The following is a 21,847-nucleotide window of genomic DNA, read 5'->3' as shown; positions in this document are numbered from 1 at the left end:
CTGGGTCCGAAAGTTTTCTCATTTTAATCTTTAAAATTTAATTGAAATTAAAATTCATTTTAATATTGAAATTATTCTTTATGTAGCAATCCAAACTTGTAGCAAGTTTTCTATATTATAATTTATGGATTTCATGCTGGAATTTGATTTATATAGCTACTTTATATTTAAATATTTTGAATTAATTAATAAATTGAAAAATATATACCAAGAGCAAATAAAATAAATTCAAGGCAAACAAATGAAAATATATTCTGAATGAATGAATGAGTCTCTGATGTACTGGAATATATTGCATTGCACTAGAGGTCAAATTGGAATGTTAGTATCTTGCTCTCTTAATTCATGAATGAGAAAATAATGCTAAATTTTCAATTATCTCTCACTTATTTTCACAAACAAAATAAAAATATTTAAAAAAAAAAAACTCAAATAGACAATTGAGAATTTGCCACATATTTTTACTCACAGAGAACGAGCGATATAGGAAATATTAAAAAAAGTTCTCTTGGCAAATTTTTTTGGAAAAACAGCAATAATCCTGCAAAAGAGAAATGAATGACAAAAATGAGTAATTTTCTCCTTCATTCTGCTGTCATTTTTTTTTTCATATTTCAAACTTTTTTTTTCTCAAAATATTGTTAAAGAGAGAAAATGTTTTACTTTTCTGGAATTTTTATAAAATAAGCGTTTGTGCACTTTTTTTTTGTAAAATTTGTTCAAAATTATTGTTTTTACTGACCGCATTACGCACTAAGTTTCCGATGTCGAGTTTTCGAATTAAAACGCAATAACAATAAAATAAGCGTAAATAAACAGCTTTTAGCAAGATATTGATCTGTCCTTCTGTTTTTCAGCCGTCCGGTTACGCGCGTGTATCATGAACCTATAAGTTTCTTGGCAATATTAGGACTTTTCAAACAAGCTAGGGGTCGATTTTACATTTTTTATTATATCTAATGAATTAATTAATGGAGTTTCTTGAAATTTAATGTTTGTATTTTATTTGCTACTAGGAGTTACTGTCAAACTTTTTACAGAAATCGGATGGCATAAAGTTAATTCCCTATAAGACAAAAATTTATATTTTTCTTCAAAAGCTTAACCAGCAATCTTAAAATTTGATAGAATAGTTTTCATAATTTTGGGCATTACTTTCGATAAAGCAGGGAACTCGCTCCGGGGTCAGTTACGAACTGACGATATTCGATTTTTTTTTCTCTTATCTTCTGCAATTTTAAGTCTAGTATATATTTAGAATTTTTGAAAAAAAAGTTAACAAACCAACCTTAATTCATACATAAAACTTTTATCATCTTTAGTAAAACTTCCACAGAATTCGATTTCGGTCCCCTGTTCTTTAAATAAAATTGTTGAATTTTGTTTTAAAAAGAATAAAAATATAAAATTTTTAAATTAAATTTTTTTCCCATGATTAGAAAGTTCATGAAAAATAATCACATATACATAGCTATACTTCCAATATGCTTTGCAAATTATTCTTTCTAATTACTTTTGCAAAGAAAATTATTCTCAATCTTGAAATTCTAAAACACTGCACCTATTTAAATAATATTTTCTACTATTATCGCAATAAATCTTGTGATAGAATGTTAAAATTGATAGCTCGGTGTCGTACAATGTCAACTGTAATAAATCATTTTGTAGCTGTAGTACAGAATTAACATTCGTTATAATAATTTTAGACAGGCTGTCACCATTTATTTTAATTTAAAATTTAATTCTGCTTCAGTTTTTTAGTTTCTCTCAGTATACTACAATAATGTCACCAAAAGAATGGCAGTTGGATTTTCATTATGTATAAAATTAACTTGTTTATTTTAATAATAACACTTATTTATTAATTAATGTAAATTATATGGACACTAATACGACGGTGTTAATTAGTGTCTCATATTGTAGGTAGAACTAAGTAAACAAAATGTCAGAAACGAAAAAAAAATTATTTTAGTTAAATTAAATTTGTAATTAATTTTACTGTATAAAATTTCAATAATTACAGTTATATAAGTAAACACCATTTACTTTATAGGTAACGTACTTATGATATAAATTCAATTAAGTATTTCGTGCTTACTCCTAGTAGTATTCTTATCACTTGTACGAAATCAGACTAGTTTCGTTATTAGATATGTGTTATTAATCGTCGGATAATTATAACTAGTGGCAGTTTTTGTGTTACCTATGTTAAATCATTTTACATTTTTTAACGGCAGATGTTCTGAGACGGATTCAACTAATTACATTTGTCATTACATTTGACATTACCTACAAGTGATAAAATAAGTAATTGAGGTTTTTCAGTTTTATATAAAAACTATCAACTTTTTATTTATTTTCTAAATTGAAAAATTTTAATTTTCTTGTAAATTTCGAAACTACAAATCGAATTCGAGGCTTCAATATTGAAACCACTATATTCACTGACATGAGTACTAGGACATCGATTCATATTATGGGATTTTCAGCACCAATTTAATATTATAAAACAATTGAAATTTTTACTGTTTACTGTTTTCAATTCCATGACAACATTGAGGTAATCGGGTTGTTTTTCGGGTTTCCGCAAATTAGTATTTACATATAGATATTTCTAAGCATTATTGTTAACTGACTAACTGACTAACTACTCTGCAGTTGTTAAGTAATTAACAATGGAAAACATTAATTTTCCGATATCCTACTGGAATATTTCACATAATTATGAAAATTAAGAGTAAATTAATTTAGACAAGTAAAATTTTTTGGTAATTCTCGCAATGAGAACAAAAGTTTTTTTTAGAGAATTCTCTTGTTTTTTTAGATTTCTAATAATTGTCCTCCTCAAAGCGTTTGAATTGATTTTTCCGGTGAATTTATCATTTATTCAAATGAATCGGTTTTTTTTGGATTTTTATGCATTTGTGTAGAAATTCACGAAATTTTTTGAATTTCATTTACATTTTGTTTTTTTTTCCACTTTACAGTTTATTTATCCTAATTAATTAGTGAGTAAATTGAAATTTAGTTTTATTCCTAGTAATTTTTAATTTTAAAAGGACCTTTTATAACTGACTTTGATTATTAGGAAATTTTGAATTTCAACATAATATGTGTAGGCTAGATCCTTTATAGAATAAAAATTCATTAAGGAAACTTGTTGTTTTTTGAATGACAGTGTTGATTTAATTAAAATTTGCATTTTACTTTGGAAAATTTAATTAGAATTGAAAAGGTCTTAAAAGCTATTTTTAATATTTTGAGTACATTATAGAAATTAAAATTGTTTAGGATTTTCTAACCCCCGGAAAATATTTTTAAAGTGTCTGTGTGGATTTTTTAGTTTTTGGGAGCAATTTATGTGACACATGTCTTTTTGCTAAAACAAAATATCTCAATAAAACTTTAGACTTCTTCTGCTTTAAGAAATTTTCTCATTTAACTCATTTTCCTTTGACTCTAACTCATTGTGACGTTAAATATGATGACACGTGTTCCTTGTGTTTCATAATAATGGGAAAGAAATGAAAACATAATTTTGTAATTAAAAATTTTTGTTAGTTAAAATTTTTAAAAACCTTTTATCACGGTTAAAATATTTTAATTGTCTGATTTGAATTTAAAATTAAAATGATTTTAGAGCTCAAGGACATTAATAATATTTGTCACCTATAGTCACTATTATTAAACAAGTGTTGGAAAAACTTCATATTACATTTTTTTAATGCAAGCGTTCGCAGTATTAAATTTAAGATTTGTAATTAAAATTGAAATATTTTTAAAATTACATAAAAAGTAATTAATTAATAAAATTCCGAAAGTTAAAAAAATTTTTTTGAATAAAAGTGCGATACCAAATAATTTATTTTGTGTACATTTCATTTATGGAAACAAAAATTATAAAATTCATTTTGTTCATGTAGCATCAAAAATTTTCATTAAAATTCTTATCTGCATGTTATAAATGGTTGATCTTTTAAAGGGTTTGTTTTTTTAAATTCAAAATGCACCGAAAAATTTCCGAAGTTGTAAAACATCCTATTTAAAACATCCAAAGTTGAGCTAATTAATTCACATATTTTTACCAAAATGTCACGTACTACACGTCTACACCTATACAAGATATGAAAAAAATATTTCATTTACTATACACAAACGTCTTAATGCAAGATATCGACGGCTAACTGACTTAACCCAAGTATAAAGTTAACTGTTTGCCAATAATATTTGCTGTATAATAATTGGAAACGCTGCTCGGGCGCCAGTTTCAAATTTTAAGAACCAAAACGACAGGAAAGCAAATTAAGCCGATTTAAAAATATAGAAAACCACAAAGCTAAAGAATCACCCATTATTAAATATAGAAATGAAATGTTGGGATGTCATTGTATTCTTGTGACAATAAGAGTACAATGATATTAATTTCATTATATTATATTTGTTAATTCAGAAAAATCATCAGGTTTGAAATATTTTTGTATAGTTACTTATTTAATGTAATGATAAAATAAATTGTGCTATTATGATTAATTTTGCTTTCCATTCTATATTCAATTTTAATCTACAATGCAATCTTCAATCATTTTAATCTGCAATGCAGAATGGTGCGTTCATCATTGTATAAAAATTAATTTGAATTATAATTCTTTTATACTACTATAATTTCTTTTATACTTTTCATAAAAATTCAGAAAAATTGTTTAAGCTTTACACAAGTATTGGAATTTTATTGTATTACATTTTCGAAAAAATATGCGGTCATTTAATAGTGTTGAAATTACTTTTGTCTTACAATAGTCTTGAAATTAAAATTATTCTTTTTAATTTTATAATACGGACGAAATATTTAAATTTGTAAATTAAGTGTTGTAATCAAATAAATGAAACCAAATTCTTTTGGAAATTCAACAAATTTTGAAAGGAACACATTCGAAAGAAGGCCCAAACAAAAGAACCTTCAAATCATCTGAAAAATTTTTGAGAATGGGCAGAAAAAATTTATTAATAATTATTTTTTGCGATCTGCAGAAAAGTAATGTGAATTTTTAGTACGTTTTCTAGTTGGATTTTAATCTCTTAGTGCTTAAACCTGAAAAATTACCAAAATTTGTGAAATATTAATAATAAAATTATTGATTCATAACCGGAATGCGTGAGTTTAACATTGAAATTTCAGGATATCATGGTTCTTGTTAGAGTTTTTCATTTTAATATATTTTCAATATTTTAACAATTGATTCCCAACACTGTACACTGTGTTGAGTAGGAAAATTTCATAGAATTTACTGAAATTCAGTTAGAAAATGCAATTTGTTGCAATCACTTTCAACTAAATGATGAACTCACGTTATTTAGTTTAAGAATTTACAAGAATCTGAAATATAAACGAATAATAGAAATTTAAAATTATTTCTTAATTAATTGGGTAATACAAGCTGTTAGAATATGATATTGAAACTATTTTAAAACCATAAATGGAAATTAAATACGTGACTATATCACTCGTTTTCCTAAGTAGACACTAATTAAAATCTAGAAATAGATATATATATATATTAAAATATTTTCATTACATTGTAAACCTAAATTTTTAATCCACAACAAGTACACGACAACATTATACGTGATTGAATCTTGATTTATACTAAAATCAAGAGTCTAAGTAAATTCTAGAAAATAGAAGAAAAATTTCAAGTTATAGAGATAATGTTGAATAATCATTTTTATGTATTAGGTTATTTCTGACCAACTGACCTATTAAAACTAAAACCGATTAATTAAAAAATAACAAAGTGTGCCCCCCACCTCACTATAAATGTATTACATGTATTTAAAATGATCATTGATATGAGAATATTTATAATTATTTAAAACAGAATGTGCAATGTCTAATTAATTAGAAGAATCATAACAAGGGATGAGCGTGAAAAAAAAATTTAATATAATTTGAAAATATTGAAGATATTATGTAGAATATTGTATAGAACGTGTTGATGTCATTGACAACACCTTGGAATTAAATTTTGTTCAGTATGGTATTTCAGATACCTATTATAGTTTAAATGATTGCATTGTAATATCACGATTACAAATTCATGTTATATTATAATATTGGTATTGCAAAAAAAAATCTCTGCACATGAAAGTGAATAAGATAATGCAAGTGAGCATATAACCAGTTGTTATATTAAGCAAATCAGCAGAGTTGTATTTAAATAATTCTTTTGTTATCACATTATATTGCATACTTTTGGGATGAAATATTACATTGGTGTGATAACAAGCAATAGGAGTACATTTTTTGTCTAACCAGATTTTGGATAATTAATATTACCCTATTGCTGTTGTACTATTTCGATTAAACTTGTAATTTTTAAGAAGTAGCTCTCAATAGTGGACATTTCGCCAAATTTGGTAATAATTTGGAAGGTACTGTTAAAAGATTCATTATGCTTGTTAAATTTGAAATTGTCTCGGTGGTTATGTGGCAAATTCAGGCAATTAGAAACTTATATTGCGAATATTGACGAGGTCATTATTGAACTATACCATGGTTGTGTACAACGTTTTCATAATTTTTAGAAATTTCATTAATAATTACTCGTTTCTGTTAAAAATATTCTCAAAAATTAAATATTATTACTTTCGTATAGTACCTAAGAAGATTGTTTTATAACTCAATTTTAATGTTAAATTACTCTACTTTTCATTAAATTATTAAGAACTCATTTATACTCAGAGTACTTAAACTACTTCAATACATTATTTAGTTTTAACAACTTAATTAATTGATTAAAATTTATGTGATTCGAACTATCCAACACAATAAACCTTCATGAATTATAATTGTAACCAAAAACCAATAATACTTATATGTCAATTAATCATAATAATATATGAAATTTATTTAGAAATTCCAATCGATTTCAATTTCACATAATCAAAAATAAAATTAAAATTTTGATAACCACTATAACATTACCTAACATTTTGCTTATCATTGCTTAACATATTAATTATTTAGTGAGAAATGGTAATTTAATATTAGATTTCCTTGATGAATATTAATAATGAATCTTATATTAATATTGACAATTGGATAAAATTTTTATTTTACTATAAAATTCCGAATGAAATTCGAGTAGTTCTTTAAGTATTTCAATTTTAAAGAATATTCTAATTCATTATTAATAAATAAAATGTGAAAATTGACAATAATTATTGAAGACGACTAGTTAATTAACAAGATGTAATCTGTTAAAATTACAGTAAAATTTACAGTATGAATTTATTAAGTATTCTAAATTAATAATTATCGATGTGTATATTATAACAGTTATTAATTGAAAAAAAAAATCATTAACATTTATTTGAAATTTAATAACATTTTCCAAAAAAAAAATAATTTTTTTTGTTCGCCGTGAAGTATGCAATTTTTTTTCAAATTTCGTATAATCTTTTACTCGTATAATAAAATTTTTTCAGTATGATATTAATGCAATCCAAGTTCATATGAACTTCTTTTCTGTATTTTCCTTTTAACTCTTTTAATACCTTCAAATTGTCTTCCGTAACTATGTGATCTATTTCGTAAATATGTTTTGCAACCATTGAATCGAAATTCGTACTCTCCTTGCACGTAGTTTTACCTTAATTAAATGTTTTTTAAGGTTTGTTGTAACAGGTCTCTTCGTTTGGCCTATGTAAAATTTGTTACAATTATTGCATTCGATTTTGTATACACTGCATCTTTTATGTTTCTTCAATTTATCATTAGCCGAATTTAACAAGTTCATCAGTTGGTATTTATTGTTGGTTTCCGATGTCAGAATGTTATGTTATTTATAATATCCGCAATACGGAATATATTAGCAAAAATTTAATATATTGCTTGAAATTTTGTCCGAGACGTCGTACCGTTTATTCAATTATATATTACTTATTCGAAATTAATTAAAATTATCTATAGCAGGTACAATTCTCTCTGTATATTAAATAATTTCTTTAAAATAATGTCTATATAGCAAGTACCCAAAAGCAATACCAAAATTATAACCAATTCATTCTCAAATATTAATGAATAAGAAATTTTAATTTGAAATTTCGAATAATAGAAAACCAACAATTGAAATTCTGCTAAAACTGGGATCTTTATTTATTATTAATATTATCTTAACTTTCCTGACACTTATCCAAATAAAATATCCTTTAATTTGTAAGGATAATCAAGAAACAAAAGTAAATTTTTTCAATATAAAAAAAAAAATTAATGTATGAGCATCAATTTTTCAATCAATCTAAAAATCCCTTAATAATCTTTTTTATTTGATATAGCAAACCATCAAATACATATAAAATACAACACAACATTCCTCTTCATTTAATTAATTATACTTTTGTATCTTTATATATATATAAGTACAACCTGTAAAATCGATCAAAATCAATTTCTATTTAAAGGTTTTTGTATTACCAAGATAATATCAACCTAACCATTGATGGCTATACCTATGATACACTGCTCAAAATTATGTACCTACCTATATATTATAGTTATAACATTAAAATGTACATAATAAGTTGGGTATAATATGTATGTACTCCACCAAATACGTACCTGTAATGTAATATCATCTTGTGTTAAAGTTTATTTAATAACACCAACATAATATCCTTTTTTGTATCTTTCAGTTTAAATATTTCCTTTGGTTTTATTTTTATTCTTTTGTTGCGGAAATTGACGATATGTGCTAGATAATTGAAAAACACCTTTAAAACTTTTTATTTTATTATAAAGGTAGCTATAAAAAAAATAAGAATCATGGAGAATAAAATTAGAAATAAAGAAGAAGGTAGTGGCAAGGAATGTAAGAAAAATTCTAAAATAAGAAAAACAAAAACAAAATCAATTTTAAATTATCTAATCCTCAATTTTTATTGATAATCTCATGTGGTATGCGGTTTTTAATATTTTTCGTAGAATTTTCGTACCACCTGCACAAATGATTTTAAATGAAAAAATTGGTATTATATTTTTTTATAAATTCATGAAAACAGATACCAAGAGTGAGAAATAGGGAAAAAGGAAGGCATAGAGAAAGAGAGCCTTATCTTTTGTTCCGTAATCAAGAAATTTTCACTCTTGATGAAAAAATGTTTTTAAAGAAAAAAATTAATTTGATCCTTAAATTCTCTATATTGTATGTGTATGTGTGTTGGCCTTTTTCCAGCTTATCAAAGTACCTTTAGTACAGGTATTAATAAATTTATTTAATACATTTTATTTAATTGTTTTTGTATTGATATTGTTTATGTTATCGAAAAAGATTACATCCGACATAATGTTGATAATTTGAAAGAGCCACTTACATATATTTTTTTTTTGTGAAAGAAAATTAATTGAGAAATGATTGAAAGGGCGACAGAATTTGATGTTGGCTTGTTAAGGATTTTTTTATTTTTCTGATTAGGGAGGAAAAAAATTAAATTTTCAATCATGTCAAACGTGTTTATCAGATTTAATTAAAAAATTGTTAGCGTAGGTTTTGGCATTTTCCGTTTTTTCTTTAAAGACGTATATTATTAAAGTTATTGGATTATTTGATTTGAATTAAGGAAGGTAAGGACATGATTTTAATGAATTTTTAGGTGGACAATATAAAAATGTCAAAAGATTATATTTTGAGTAGTGTTTATTAAAAGTTAGTGATCATTTAGTGAAACTTTTAGCTTTTTGCGTAATAAAATTAACATGTATTGAAAGTGAAGTAGATTTGATTAATCCTGACATAATAGAAATTAAACATTTAATGAGGATATTGTTATGGTTGTAGCAATATCATAATTTTGTTAATAAGCAAAACAAATTTAAAATTTTTGCTAAAATTTTGCAATAGCGGCCAATTTATAAAGTGAAAAACTTAGTAGTTTGTAACAAAACGCAGTTAAAATTTAAGCAATTTAAGTTGATTAACAACTGGCACGTCAAATCTTAAGATCTATCTAATTCAAGAACAACCCAGATCTAATATGAATTTTGCAATTATTTGTTAATATTTTTTATGACTCGTTTTCTAAAATAACACAGAAACTTGGAATATAAAATTACCTATTATGGCACAATCTTTGGAACAGAAATCTTAATTTTAGCCTGCCATTTATCAGTTTATTATTTTAAAGTTCTTTTTTTCTAGATAGCAAGATTGAAGCTCTGAATTGATTAAAAAGGGAGTATAATACTGAACAAGTTGAGCTATTTTTTTCTTACGTGTTGGAAAATACTTCGGAGTTAAATCACGTTTTAAACTCTATTTTAAATTAATACTTATGTATGTTTAATGTCATATTAAAATCTATTCCATTATTAGTCAGTTGAGAAATAATGTGTTAAAATTATTTCAATAAAACTTCATTATACCACTTTAATTGTGTTTAATCAAGTTACTTACTTATTATTTTATTAACGAGCACAACAAAATAATATTGTTATAAAATAGGAGAATTTAAAAAAAATTATTTTCCACAGTGCATGGATACTATCTATACCAGTAAACGGTATATTTTGTAAAATAATGAAATCATTAAATGCATTACTTAATTCTTTACTCTGCGAGCAAAATAGTTGTTCTCTATATTATAATCTAAACTCCTGTCAATTGTAATACTTGAAGTGTAGACATGAAATAGAATATAAATAAGTATGTAAGTATGTATTTATAAAACATTTTAATCTACTGTGGCTATTATTCATGGTTAACGTCAACTAAAACATTGATAAATATCATTTTAGCTAATTTGGCACTACATAGTAATAATTATTATTCTATAACTAACTATGCTACCGTATTATTATTTCCACTTCATATAAAATTTTATTTTGTTAGAAAATGTGAGAATTTTTTTGTTGAATCCAGAATACTGTAAGATATTTGCGTATAACAAATGAATAAAAATAAGCAATTATTGATAGCGGTATTTTTTTTGTGATGTAATAAGTATAACACACTAAATAATGATAGTATAACTTTATAGAATAACATCAAATAGTATAATATTATATTTGACAGTAGTTAAACGTAAATAGGACACTGTAACTTATGGAAATTACTACTCATTCTAGAAAACCTTATTAGCCTACTGTATTATACGAGTATATAAATATTTTTTTTTTTTTACTTTGCAAGTGTCATAAATGATGGTTAAAAGTGTTATACGATTAGATGGTAATGCATGTGGAGTATTGTACCTTTCAAATTTCATCTTTTGAATTTTTAAAACTGTTATACATTTTAAGTGTTATACACTTGGAGTTCTATACTTTTTGAGTTTTATGTTCTTTAATTTTTAAAGGTATTATACAATTGGAGTGTCATAAGCTTAGACTGTTATACACTTGGAGTTTTATACGCTTAAACTGTTATACATTTGGATTGATATACGCTTAAACTGTTATACACTTAAACTGTTATACACTTGGAGTGTTATATTTTTAATGTTTTATTTTTCGAGTTTTTAAGTTTGGCGAGCAAATCCAGTCCATTATAAATTGTTTGACAATTTTATCATATTGTAATTCTAGTAAATCATAATCAGCACATTCTAAGTGTATTTCTGCTAAAATAACAAACATATACACATACACATGGTTAATTTAAATGCAGAGATAATTGCGTTTGTTATACAACCAACCTACATGCATTTTAGTATAATAAAAAACATACCGTTCATACTATAAAATTACAATTTATATTATAGTAGATAAAATTTCGAGAAGGATAATTTATTATTAGACTATTAACAGGCTATTAAAAATATATATACATATTTTTTTTTGCTCATGTACCCATTTTTTTTGTTAGTTTTAATTAGGAAATTGGGTAATGAATAGGCCATTATTATGATTTCCGATATCAATTAAAATTATTAATTGTTTTTTTTTTTTTTGTTTTATTTATGAATATAATTAATTTTTTGATATTTAATATTTTTGCAAAATAAAAGTAGATGTTTGACATAATTTGTAAAATTTATAGGATTACATGCACATACACACACATTTTATGTCTAAGTAAAATACATAACGATAAAAGTAATGGTTTGTTAAATAGCATATTTTCCTTGAACAAATGAGAAATAATTTTAGGAAAGAAGTGTCTTGTATTTAAATTATTCTCTGTAATATGAGTATCCAAATTTATTATAATTATTTGCATATCTTTAGGATGAGCCAAAGAAGGTTAATTAAGTGCCTAGCTCGGTCAATTAACTGTTAACAAAAATAATTGTTATATTTTTGATAGTAAGATATCCAACGAAAGTTTCTTGTTTTATAGAAAATCAGACAACCATTTCGTTTCAGAAAAACAAGGAGCCGATATTGAAAATTTTGCTAAATGAAATTTGGCTGCGATAGCTCAGAAGAAGTAAGCAGCTACTATTTGCTAATTTTTACAAGCAATTTAAATCTTAAACTGTTCAACGATCGTTGCTCATTGTAACTTTTTGATATATGTTGTTTTGCAGTTTTGGTACCCTGCTGCGTATGCAGAATTTGAAATTTTTTTGTGGTTTCCGTACAAAAAGGTATTTAAAATCTCGTATTTCTGAAACTTTAGGGTCATATAAATTTTTTTTTATTGAATTTGGAGACAGTTTTTCGAAAAGAGTATTTAATGTACAAAATTTTAGCTTTTTATTTTAAGAGTTTGTAAAAGTTTTGCAAAACAATTAAATCGACGAAAAATGTATGGACTAACTGAATGTAATAAGCGTATTTTTATACAATGTTCTAAGAAATGTGCTAAAAATCATAAATAAATTTAATTGACACGTTATGTAAGTCATACTTGTTTTATTTTGTTGTTCTTTTTTGAATTATGGAGAATTGAGGAGAGTTTGAAAATTATTTTATATAAAAATGAACAGGTTTTTCTGCGAAAAAAAAACAAAATAACAGTAAAATTGTCATTTTGAACTTCAAAATATGTGGTTTTTAATTAAAATTTATTTAATTATAGAATCATGTTTATATCTTAAAATGAATAGTATATAGGGTTATCGGGGTTGCGGTTTATATAACATGAGTTATCACATTTTTAATGAGAATAATTTTCAAAAACTTTTGAACATATACCCAAAATATTTTCTGTGATAATGATAATTTAATAATGGTAAAAAAAATCTTCATGTTAAAAACAGAATTTAATTAAAATTTAATTAATAAAATTAAACAATTCCAATTAAGGTTTTGAAATTAAAGTTGTAGTGTGTGTGTCAATATTAATTTTATATCTTTTTTGTTTAAAATGTTAGTATCAAGAAATTAATTTTGGAAAAAATTAAGAGGAACCAAATTAAATGTAGTTAGTTAAGCTAATCAGATATTCAATTGAAAATAACAAATTAAAACTGTAATTTCTGTTTTAATTGAGCATATATGATTTGACAGACTGCAAAACATCTAAGTAGATGCAACCAACAGTTATATGAGGCTAGAGAATAGAACGAAGCTGATGCTGGCTAGTTTTAGTAAGAATGTCGCTAGAACAATGGTAGATCTGAGAGATTTATGGTATCTTAGATGGCTGCACGTAAGAGGAAGAGTAAAGACTGCGAAGAAAGGGAAAACATAGAACCCCTTCACCTCTTTCTTTGCCAATGTTTAGGCCTTCCTTAAAATAAGGCTTAAGGTATTTGGATCACTATTTTTTAACTTACTTACGGCAATTTTTTTATTATAAGATTAAAGAGTTGATATAAATTCCCGATTGAAAACGATAGATATAGATTGTAGCTAAAACATATCACACGGATTATGGCATTAAAGCCGCTCCACGTTGTACTACTTGTATTAAATTGGAGTGTCTTAGCAAACAACCATGTAAACCAACTAAAAAATCTGTGATTTTCCATATCAAATATGGAAAATAACTAAAATATTCTTCAATGAAATTCTAAAAAATTTACATAAAAATTCTTTGTCTTTCCCGGTTTAATCGCAATCACATCCGTTTTTTGAGGATTGTCGAAAAGAAGATTTTGAAAATTTGCCATTCAAGATCATTTTTATAATTTTTAATAATATTCTTCAATACTCATACAATTTCTCAAATTATCTGAGTAAATATAAATTTAATTCCATCTTGAATACTACCAGTTGACATTAATATTCTAGTTTGATTATATTAAGGACACAATTTTTTTATATTAAAAGTCATTTAAATTATATTATAAAATATTTGTTCTCAGGTGTATATCTACAATATACAATGTATTGTATATATAATATTATTTGTAAATAAAATAAAGATCAATATAGAAATTTTATGAAAGACAACAATATGAAATTCTATAATAATTTATTGAAAATTGTATTAGTAAAAGGACATCTATCCATCTGTTCTATTTATTCTTGTATATAAACTGAAAATATGTAATAAATTTTCTACTAAATAAGCAATTTATGAAATTTCTAATAATAATTTGATAATGCACTATACATAAAGTTCCTTGTTTGTACATAAAATAATAATGAATATTTTGTTTGTGTTCTAGCATATTTATTTGGTTATAATAATTGTGTAAAGAAGAAAAGTATCATATTATTATTTTATTTAGATTTTATAAATAAAGTAAATTTTATAATATTTTATTTTGTTAAAGTTTACAAAAGTGACAACAATTTTATTGAAGTTTTATAAAGTGTCAATAATTTTAATTGTAAAGTAAATCAAATTACAACAAGAAAACAATTAATTTAATTTTATATATACAAGAAATTATTGAAAACTATTTTCTAAACTAAATAGGAAATAGTTTTATTGATTATTTTCTAATGGAAGAATGGTTGAATGCGGATTTTATAAATGTTTGCAGAAATTTTTAGAACTAATCAATTTGCAATCTTCGATATTTGGTGCACACCCGGTGCACACTAGCTGTGTCCATATGACCCATATGTCCAGGCTATTCCTGTCTAGAACCAAACAATTGCGACACGTCACGTTGAAGGGCAATCCTAGCCACTGTCCGGGGTAAATTTCCGTTCAGCAGGCAATTTCCCTTTGGAACATCACCAGTAGACTATCCGATTCCCTAAGGTGGTATTCTGGCCACATTTTTCTTACAGCATATAGAAAATGCTTTCCCTCTGCCATCGGCGCACGATGAAATAATACCCTTTGCGTAGTTCTTAATTTTTTTTCAGTACACATTCGGAATCCCATATATCAAATCAATTAAAATCTAAAAAATAAGTTCAAGTACATCAAGTTCGATGAGCTCAAACTTACATCTTCGAATAATTTATCACCTTCGAACAAATGGCGTAGATTACTATTGTTTTGCACAATTTCACATTTAAATCAATTGCCTTTTTCCTTTCAAAATCTCTGATTAATTTTCCTATTTTTGATTCTACTAAACCAATTCCCAATAGAATTATTTTCTTCTTATTTACACATTTTATTTTGATCTAAAATAGGACAAAAAATGCTTCATTATATCATATTTAAAAATCCTATAAGGATTTACCTAATAAATAATGAGAATTGAAGTAATGGTTCGAAAGGTAGCACATTTTGACTCAACGATAAAGACATAATAAATTATTGCATACTTCCGGGGAGAAAATCAATAAAAATTAAAAGAAGCAATTATTTTGATAATTGACAAAATTTGAAAATATTTGAAGCCCGAAGTTGCCGAAAGTCAAATTTTTCTCCACAATTTTGAAGAGCGAAAAATTGAGGGATTTCGGCCGGACGAGTTGTCAAAAAATGAAAATTTTAGAGCCTCCGGTATAATAATGAGCTACTATAAATGTTAGGGGGTTAGCTAAATTCTCTCATATTAAGCAGAATAGAAGCTTGATAAAAGACGCACGGCTATAGCCATACGGACTGATAGAATGAAACTAACAAGGAAATCTTTTGTACAAGGTTTTTAGAAATGTTCTGAAAAAATAAAAACTTTTTATATTTTAAAAGTTGTAATAAAATTCATTCAATAAAATATTTTGCGTAAAATAGAATCATTTAATCCCGCTATACACAATCACATACAAAAATTGAATGACCAGAAAGAAATAAATATAGAAACTTCTTCTTAATTCCTCCAGGGGCTTTTGTTTTTTTTTTTGCATTTAATAGAGAAAATAAAATAAAAGAGCACATTGTCAACTTTTACATAATGTCAACTTTATTTTATACAAAATAAATTCGAGCATTTAACAAAATTTTATCCCAATAAGGATTTTCGAAAATTCAATATTATAATTTATGTAGGTGAATTAATAATATTTTGTTTCTTTTTATTTTATAATAAATGTGAAGAGGAAAATAGGAAAATAAATAATTTAAATTGACATAAAATATATAGGAGGTGAAGAAAGAGAGAGGGAAAGAGAGAGAGAAAGAAATGTATTGAAAATGTTACAAAATCAAAATTTTATGAAACTTGAAGTGAATAAAACGACTATACTCATGTTTTTAAGGGATCAAAATCCTTGAAAAAGTTATTAATGTAATATTACAATAAATCTATATTAAAGGATAATAATTTTTGAAAATGTAAGCGTATGACAGTTAGAACAAGATCTCTTCATTCAACTAAAAATATTTTTAATTTTCGAAATATAAAAAATTTATTAATTTTGACAATATTAGAAAGCATATGAAAATAAAATTGCAAAAAAATTTCAATAAATCTGAGAATGAGGGATTTAAGAATTTGACAATAATTATTGATTATCAGAAAATTTGGCAATAATCGCAACTCCAATTGCGTTCGAATCAGTGCCTCCGTAATTATTGCTAGGGCTAATAGTTGAGTCATGTATTATATTGAGTAATTATGCTTAACAATCTTAAATTGAAGCGAAATCATCTTATTTATACAGGAACAATTCTAAATTTATTACTTAATAAAAAATAATTGTTAAGAATCAGCCATCAATTGGATTATTTTAAAAGTTTTGAAGCTCTAAATCATACTTCGCCCATATATTGCGTAAGAATGATACTTCTTAAACTTTGTATCCCCAACACTGCATAATACCATTTTAGCGTATGTGAATCTAAATCGAATTTTAATCAACTCTTCCAACAAAGTATAATTATTCAATATCACTGCTTTATTAATTCATATTAAAGTTATTTCACATTTAAAACCAGCTAAATCTAATAATATATTTTTTTCTTTCATTTCTTACAGATCACATCAGTCAACAGCGATTCCATCAGCAATAGGAAAAATTGATACTGGTTTACAACAATTTAATTTAACAAACCGTCGAAAGAAACGCTATCATCGTCATCATCAAAATACAAAAAATCAATATTACTTTCATGAAAGTAATAATGATTCATATGATGATGATATTGATGATAATGATTTAGTATATAAAATTGATAATACTATTAATAATCCTGAAATCAATACCAATTCTAATAATAATAATGAAAATGAACATGATGCTGATGATGACGATGATGATGATAATGATAATGAAGAAGATGATGATGATGACGATGATAATGATGAAGATTTAAATTCAAATGATTCAATTGAAACAGTTTCTGATGAAATACCGATATGGGCATTTGGTGAACAACGTTGGATATCCGGTGTTAATGAAGATACAACATGTTCTGATTTAATAAATGTTTTATTAGCTGATGAAGGTATTATAACACCATTATCATATCAAAATTATCATCGTCATTCTCATCATCATCATCATCATAATAACCATTCGAAAGAATATTATCATCATTATAATCAACAACAACAGCAACAACAAAAGCAAATAGGATTACCTGAAAGATTTTTAACATCAAAATTACATGATTCTGATTTAACGGGAATAACAACGATAGAAACAACAAATACAACAGCAACAACGGGAGGAATAACATCACAGACAGCATCATTATTACCATCAACAACAATAGATAATAATAAAATTTTTGTTATTACTGAAAGATGGAGGCGTGTTGAACAAATCCTTAGTAATGATACAAAAGTTTTACAAATTTGGTCAGCTTGGGGTCAGGCTAAATCAGAGGTGAGAAAAAAAATTTTTTTTTATTATGGTCTTATTTTTTTTTATCAGTGTTCTCTACTTCCTCATCAATTTTTTTTTTTCATTCCTTGAATTAATTATGAATTTTTTTTTTTCTTCTGTATTGTTAGTCTAGTTTTATGTTAAGTTTTGTCTAACAACATGTTTATTTAAAAATTATTTCAGGCGTAAAAAATAACTAAACCCAAAATAGAAAAAAAATATAAGAGGACCTTTATTTTATTGCCTTTAATCCTATTTAGGACATTCACATATAAACACATTTAATATTATATTGCAAAATTATTTCTATCAGAGGAGAAAGAAATTATGAGAAATTATATGGGGTAGGAGATAATTTTCTTCTTTCTCTGCGTTCGCAAGACTCATGTCAATCATCAGTTTAGATATGAGCATGAACTGTTGGGATAGCGTATATACCTACATAAATAATTACGAAATGCTCTTATGATGTTGGTAGTAGCATATTCATAGTAGCATAGTAGTAGCAAACTTTCTAGCAATATTTCATCATATATTAAAATTATTGTGTGCTAAAAAATATAAAAAAAAAATGTCCTTAAGATTTTTATCATAAATTTTTGTTTTCTTTTATATTTCATGATCATATACGCACTGTTTCATATTATGTAGTTGAGAACTGTGCCGGTAGTTGAGAACTCCAGTGGTTGTGAGTTTCTATTCATTACGCTTACAGAGAATTCTGAAGAATGTGGAAATATTTACATAAGTTCTTGCAAAAAGAGTGTTCGCAATTCGCATAATTTGTTTTTGAGGATGAGAGAATTGAATTCAAATGAGAGAAGTAAACACAAATGAGAGAATTAAGCACAATTGAGAGAATTAAGCTCAGATGAGAGAATTATGTCTAAGATCATTATTGTATAGTTTTTTCTTTTAACTTCTCAAATTTCTAATATCATCTCTTTTTTGGATAAACGTTTTTGCAAAAAACTGTGACCAAACGCTCTTACCATCCTTAATTCTGAAATAACTCCCTTAGCTTCTCAATAGTGAATATTTTCAAGATGAGATTACTAAAAGAAAAAATTTTAAGATAATTAGTAATTCAATTCGTATACTTAAGTTAAAGTGTGTACATGTTTTCTCTGCAATTTAATGACAACTTACTACCTGTGCGTAACCAAGTTATCGTATAATCGGAATTACATCGTATTATTAAATTACACCCGTATCACAATATTCCAATTAGTGGATGATGTGCATGATTTCAATAACAAAACCTATATCCTCCAAACTTCAAACAGAAAATGTACCTTTATGCATAACTATAATGGTTATTAAAAAAAAATGTTGTCAAGGTCTGATTTCGCCCAAGTACTATCTAACACTCTAAGTTAAAATGTGATTAAAATAAAACCAAACTGTTTTCACTTTTATTACACATCATAATAATTTTTTTTATGCTTATGAATAACTGAAGGAAGGATTAGTGACCATATAAAAATGGAAAAATAAAATATGCTAACATCCTTTCATATTTTTAGTGGCACAAAAACTAATTTGAGAATGTCAAATAATTTTTTCTCTTCGCATATGCACAAACCCTACGATAGGGGTCAATTTTTTTTAAACACTCCTAAATATTTTTTTTATAGAAATTTTCATTGAAGAGAGAGCAAATTTTAATAGTAAAATGTTAAGTCACAAAAATTTATGTAGGCGGCAAGGTCGTTAAAATAGAGTTAAGTTATATGGGTGCCTAAACTCACAGAGTTGTAAATAAAAATTGTATAGGTTAAAATTTTGAAAAATCACAAATATTGTTGGGTGTAATGGAAATAAACCCTTTTATTACCTTACAAGTGTCATTTGCAAATAGTTTTATATGAGAACAATTAATTTCTATGAGAATTTCCAAGAACCTTATTTTATTCTTTATATATGTAAAGGAAAATGAAGCTGAACGGAATCTAAAGGAAGAAGTCTATCTACTATGTCAGCTACTCATTGCTTTGTACATTTTATAGTTTTCTTTTTCTACATGACTTTTATTTAAACTTTCAACATTAAATTTTCAATGAAAATTGACTCATCTTTCACCCTATTGATAGCATTTCATTTAATTATATAACATTTTCAATTACAAACAATATTTTGTATGCATGCATAGTTTTTAAACCCCGCCTCTCGTTTCCGCCTTCTAAAATAAATTTGTAATTATTATGTAACAGGTGTATTATATGTGCATAATAATAGTCAACAAGGACAAATATTTTTTACTTTTTCTGTTACCTCGGTGGTGGGGTTTACAAGAAGGAAGGTATTGTTTTTGCACCAAATACCCTATGGGAGATTTTTTTGCCGTTCTGTTGGCCTGTCTGAAAAACCTGACTGACTGATAAACTAACTATGTTTCAGTATCTCCCGAAACAATTTTCAGGAAATTATATTTCCAAATTATTTTGGTTGGTCATTCACGACAAGGCCAGACCCCTTACTTACTAGCAAGGCAAATTTTAAGTATTTGAATTTAAATTATGTGAGATATTAAATTACTACCCAGATTTTGACTTAAAATCTTTCAAAGAGAGAAACAAGTTGTGCTCTATTTGTATAAGGTATACAGCATTTATGACTTTGTGCCCTGGTTAGGGTCAGAAATCAAGATTAAAATGAATTTATTGCAAATAATTTGACCAACAAATTCGGATATGTTCTGATGGTCTTGAAAATTCGGTGATGTATTGATCATATCAGATTTTTTTTTAATATTCAATAAAAATTATTAAGTAATTTCTAGGAAATAAAAAATAAAAGGGTAAAATTTCATTTCAATTACTTATTTAATTATAAGAAGAAGGGTAATATAACCTATATATACTATTATAATAATAATAATGTATACATAGGTATATAAACAATAATTTTTTTTAAATTGTGGGAAGAAAATGTAATGAAAACATGAATAGCGTGTTTAATATGTTATTCCTGTAAAAATATGCCTTCCAATGTTTGTATAAATGTACGAGTAGAAAATAGCAAATGACAGGTTAAATGATTAACAATGACAAAATAATAAATATTTTATATTTGAAATAGAGTCAACAATAATATTGGTAAAATATAATGACAAGTTATTTTATTCAGGCGTAGAAAAATAATTATTACCATATAGATTTCATTGGAATAAAAATTTAAAATGTATTGCATAAAGTTTGTATAGGAAAAAGTAGAAGTCGCATTACAATAATTATTGTAACATAAAATATTGAAAGTTAAAATCCACGGTATTATATAATTATATAGAGCTTGTGCTTTAATTGTTATAGTATTCGAAATTATTGGATAGTACTCTGATATAGTAAAACTGTTATATTGGATCTCTGTTTATCAATTAACATTAGAGTTGAAAATTGATATTAACACGGTAAAAATTTACCACAATATGTGGGAGTACTTGTAAGGTATTCCAAGCGTGTTGAATTGAATTATAATAATATTTATTAATTGAGAACGGTATAGATTATTCATTAAAAGGCTCTCATCATGGTTTAAATGAAAGCTCATTTTAGCAGCTATTATTAATTGTAACTAATTGAATAATATTATAAAGAAGTGCAAGTTCATAGCACCCAGATTGTTCGATTGAATTGTGGTTTCATTTCTACAAGTTCTGTTGGATTTCTGCTTTTTCTGTTGTAAATCGTATTGGCTGGATTTCATTTTTATAAATTCTATTCTGATTTATAAACACATTCCAATAAAGAATTTTTAATTTAACTCAATTTCCGAAAATTCCAT

General features: G+C 25.5%; 1 protein-coding gene across 1 annotated transcript in view; it reads left to right on the top strand.

Moving 5' to 3' along the window:
• The window catches only part of LOC129612749 (histone-lysine N-methyltransferase, H3 lysine-79 specific), a 136,189-nt gene that overhangs the window by 89,578 nt on the left and 24,764 nt on the right, over positions 1 to 21,847 (top strand). The window contains exon 6 of the mRNA XM_055526509.1: positions 17,212 to 18,064. Within this exon, the coding sequence (XP_055382484.1) occupies positions 17,212 to 18,064 (853 nt within the window). The remainder of the gene's footprint in view (positions 1 to 17,211; positions 18,065 to 21,847) is intronic.

Source organism: Condylostylus longicornis, unplaced genomic scaffold (assembly GCF_029603195.1).
Source record: "Condylostylus longicornis isolate FDR11 unplaced genomic scaffold, ASM2960319v2 ptg000077l, whole genome shotgun sequence".
In the NCBI taxonomy this organism is placed as follows: Eukaryota; Metazoa; Arthropoda; class Insecta; order Diptera; family Dolichopodidae; genus Condylostylus; species Condylostylus longicornis.
This window is presented reverse-complemented; position numbering and strand designations above follow the sequence as displayed.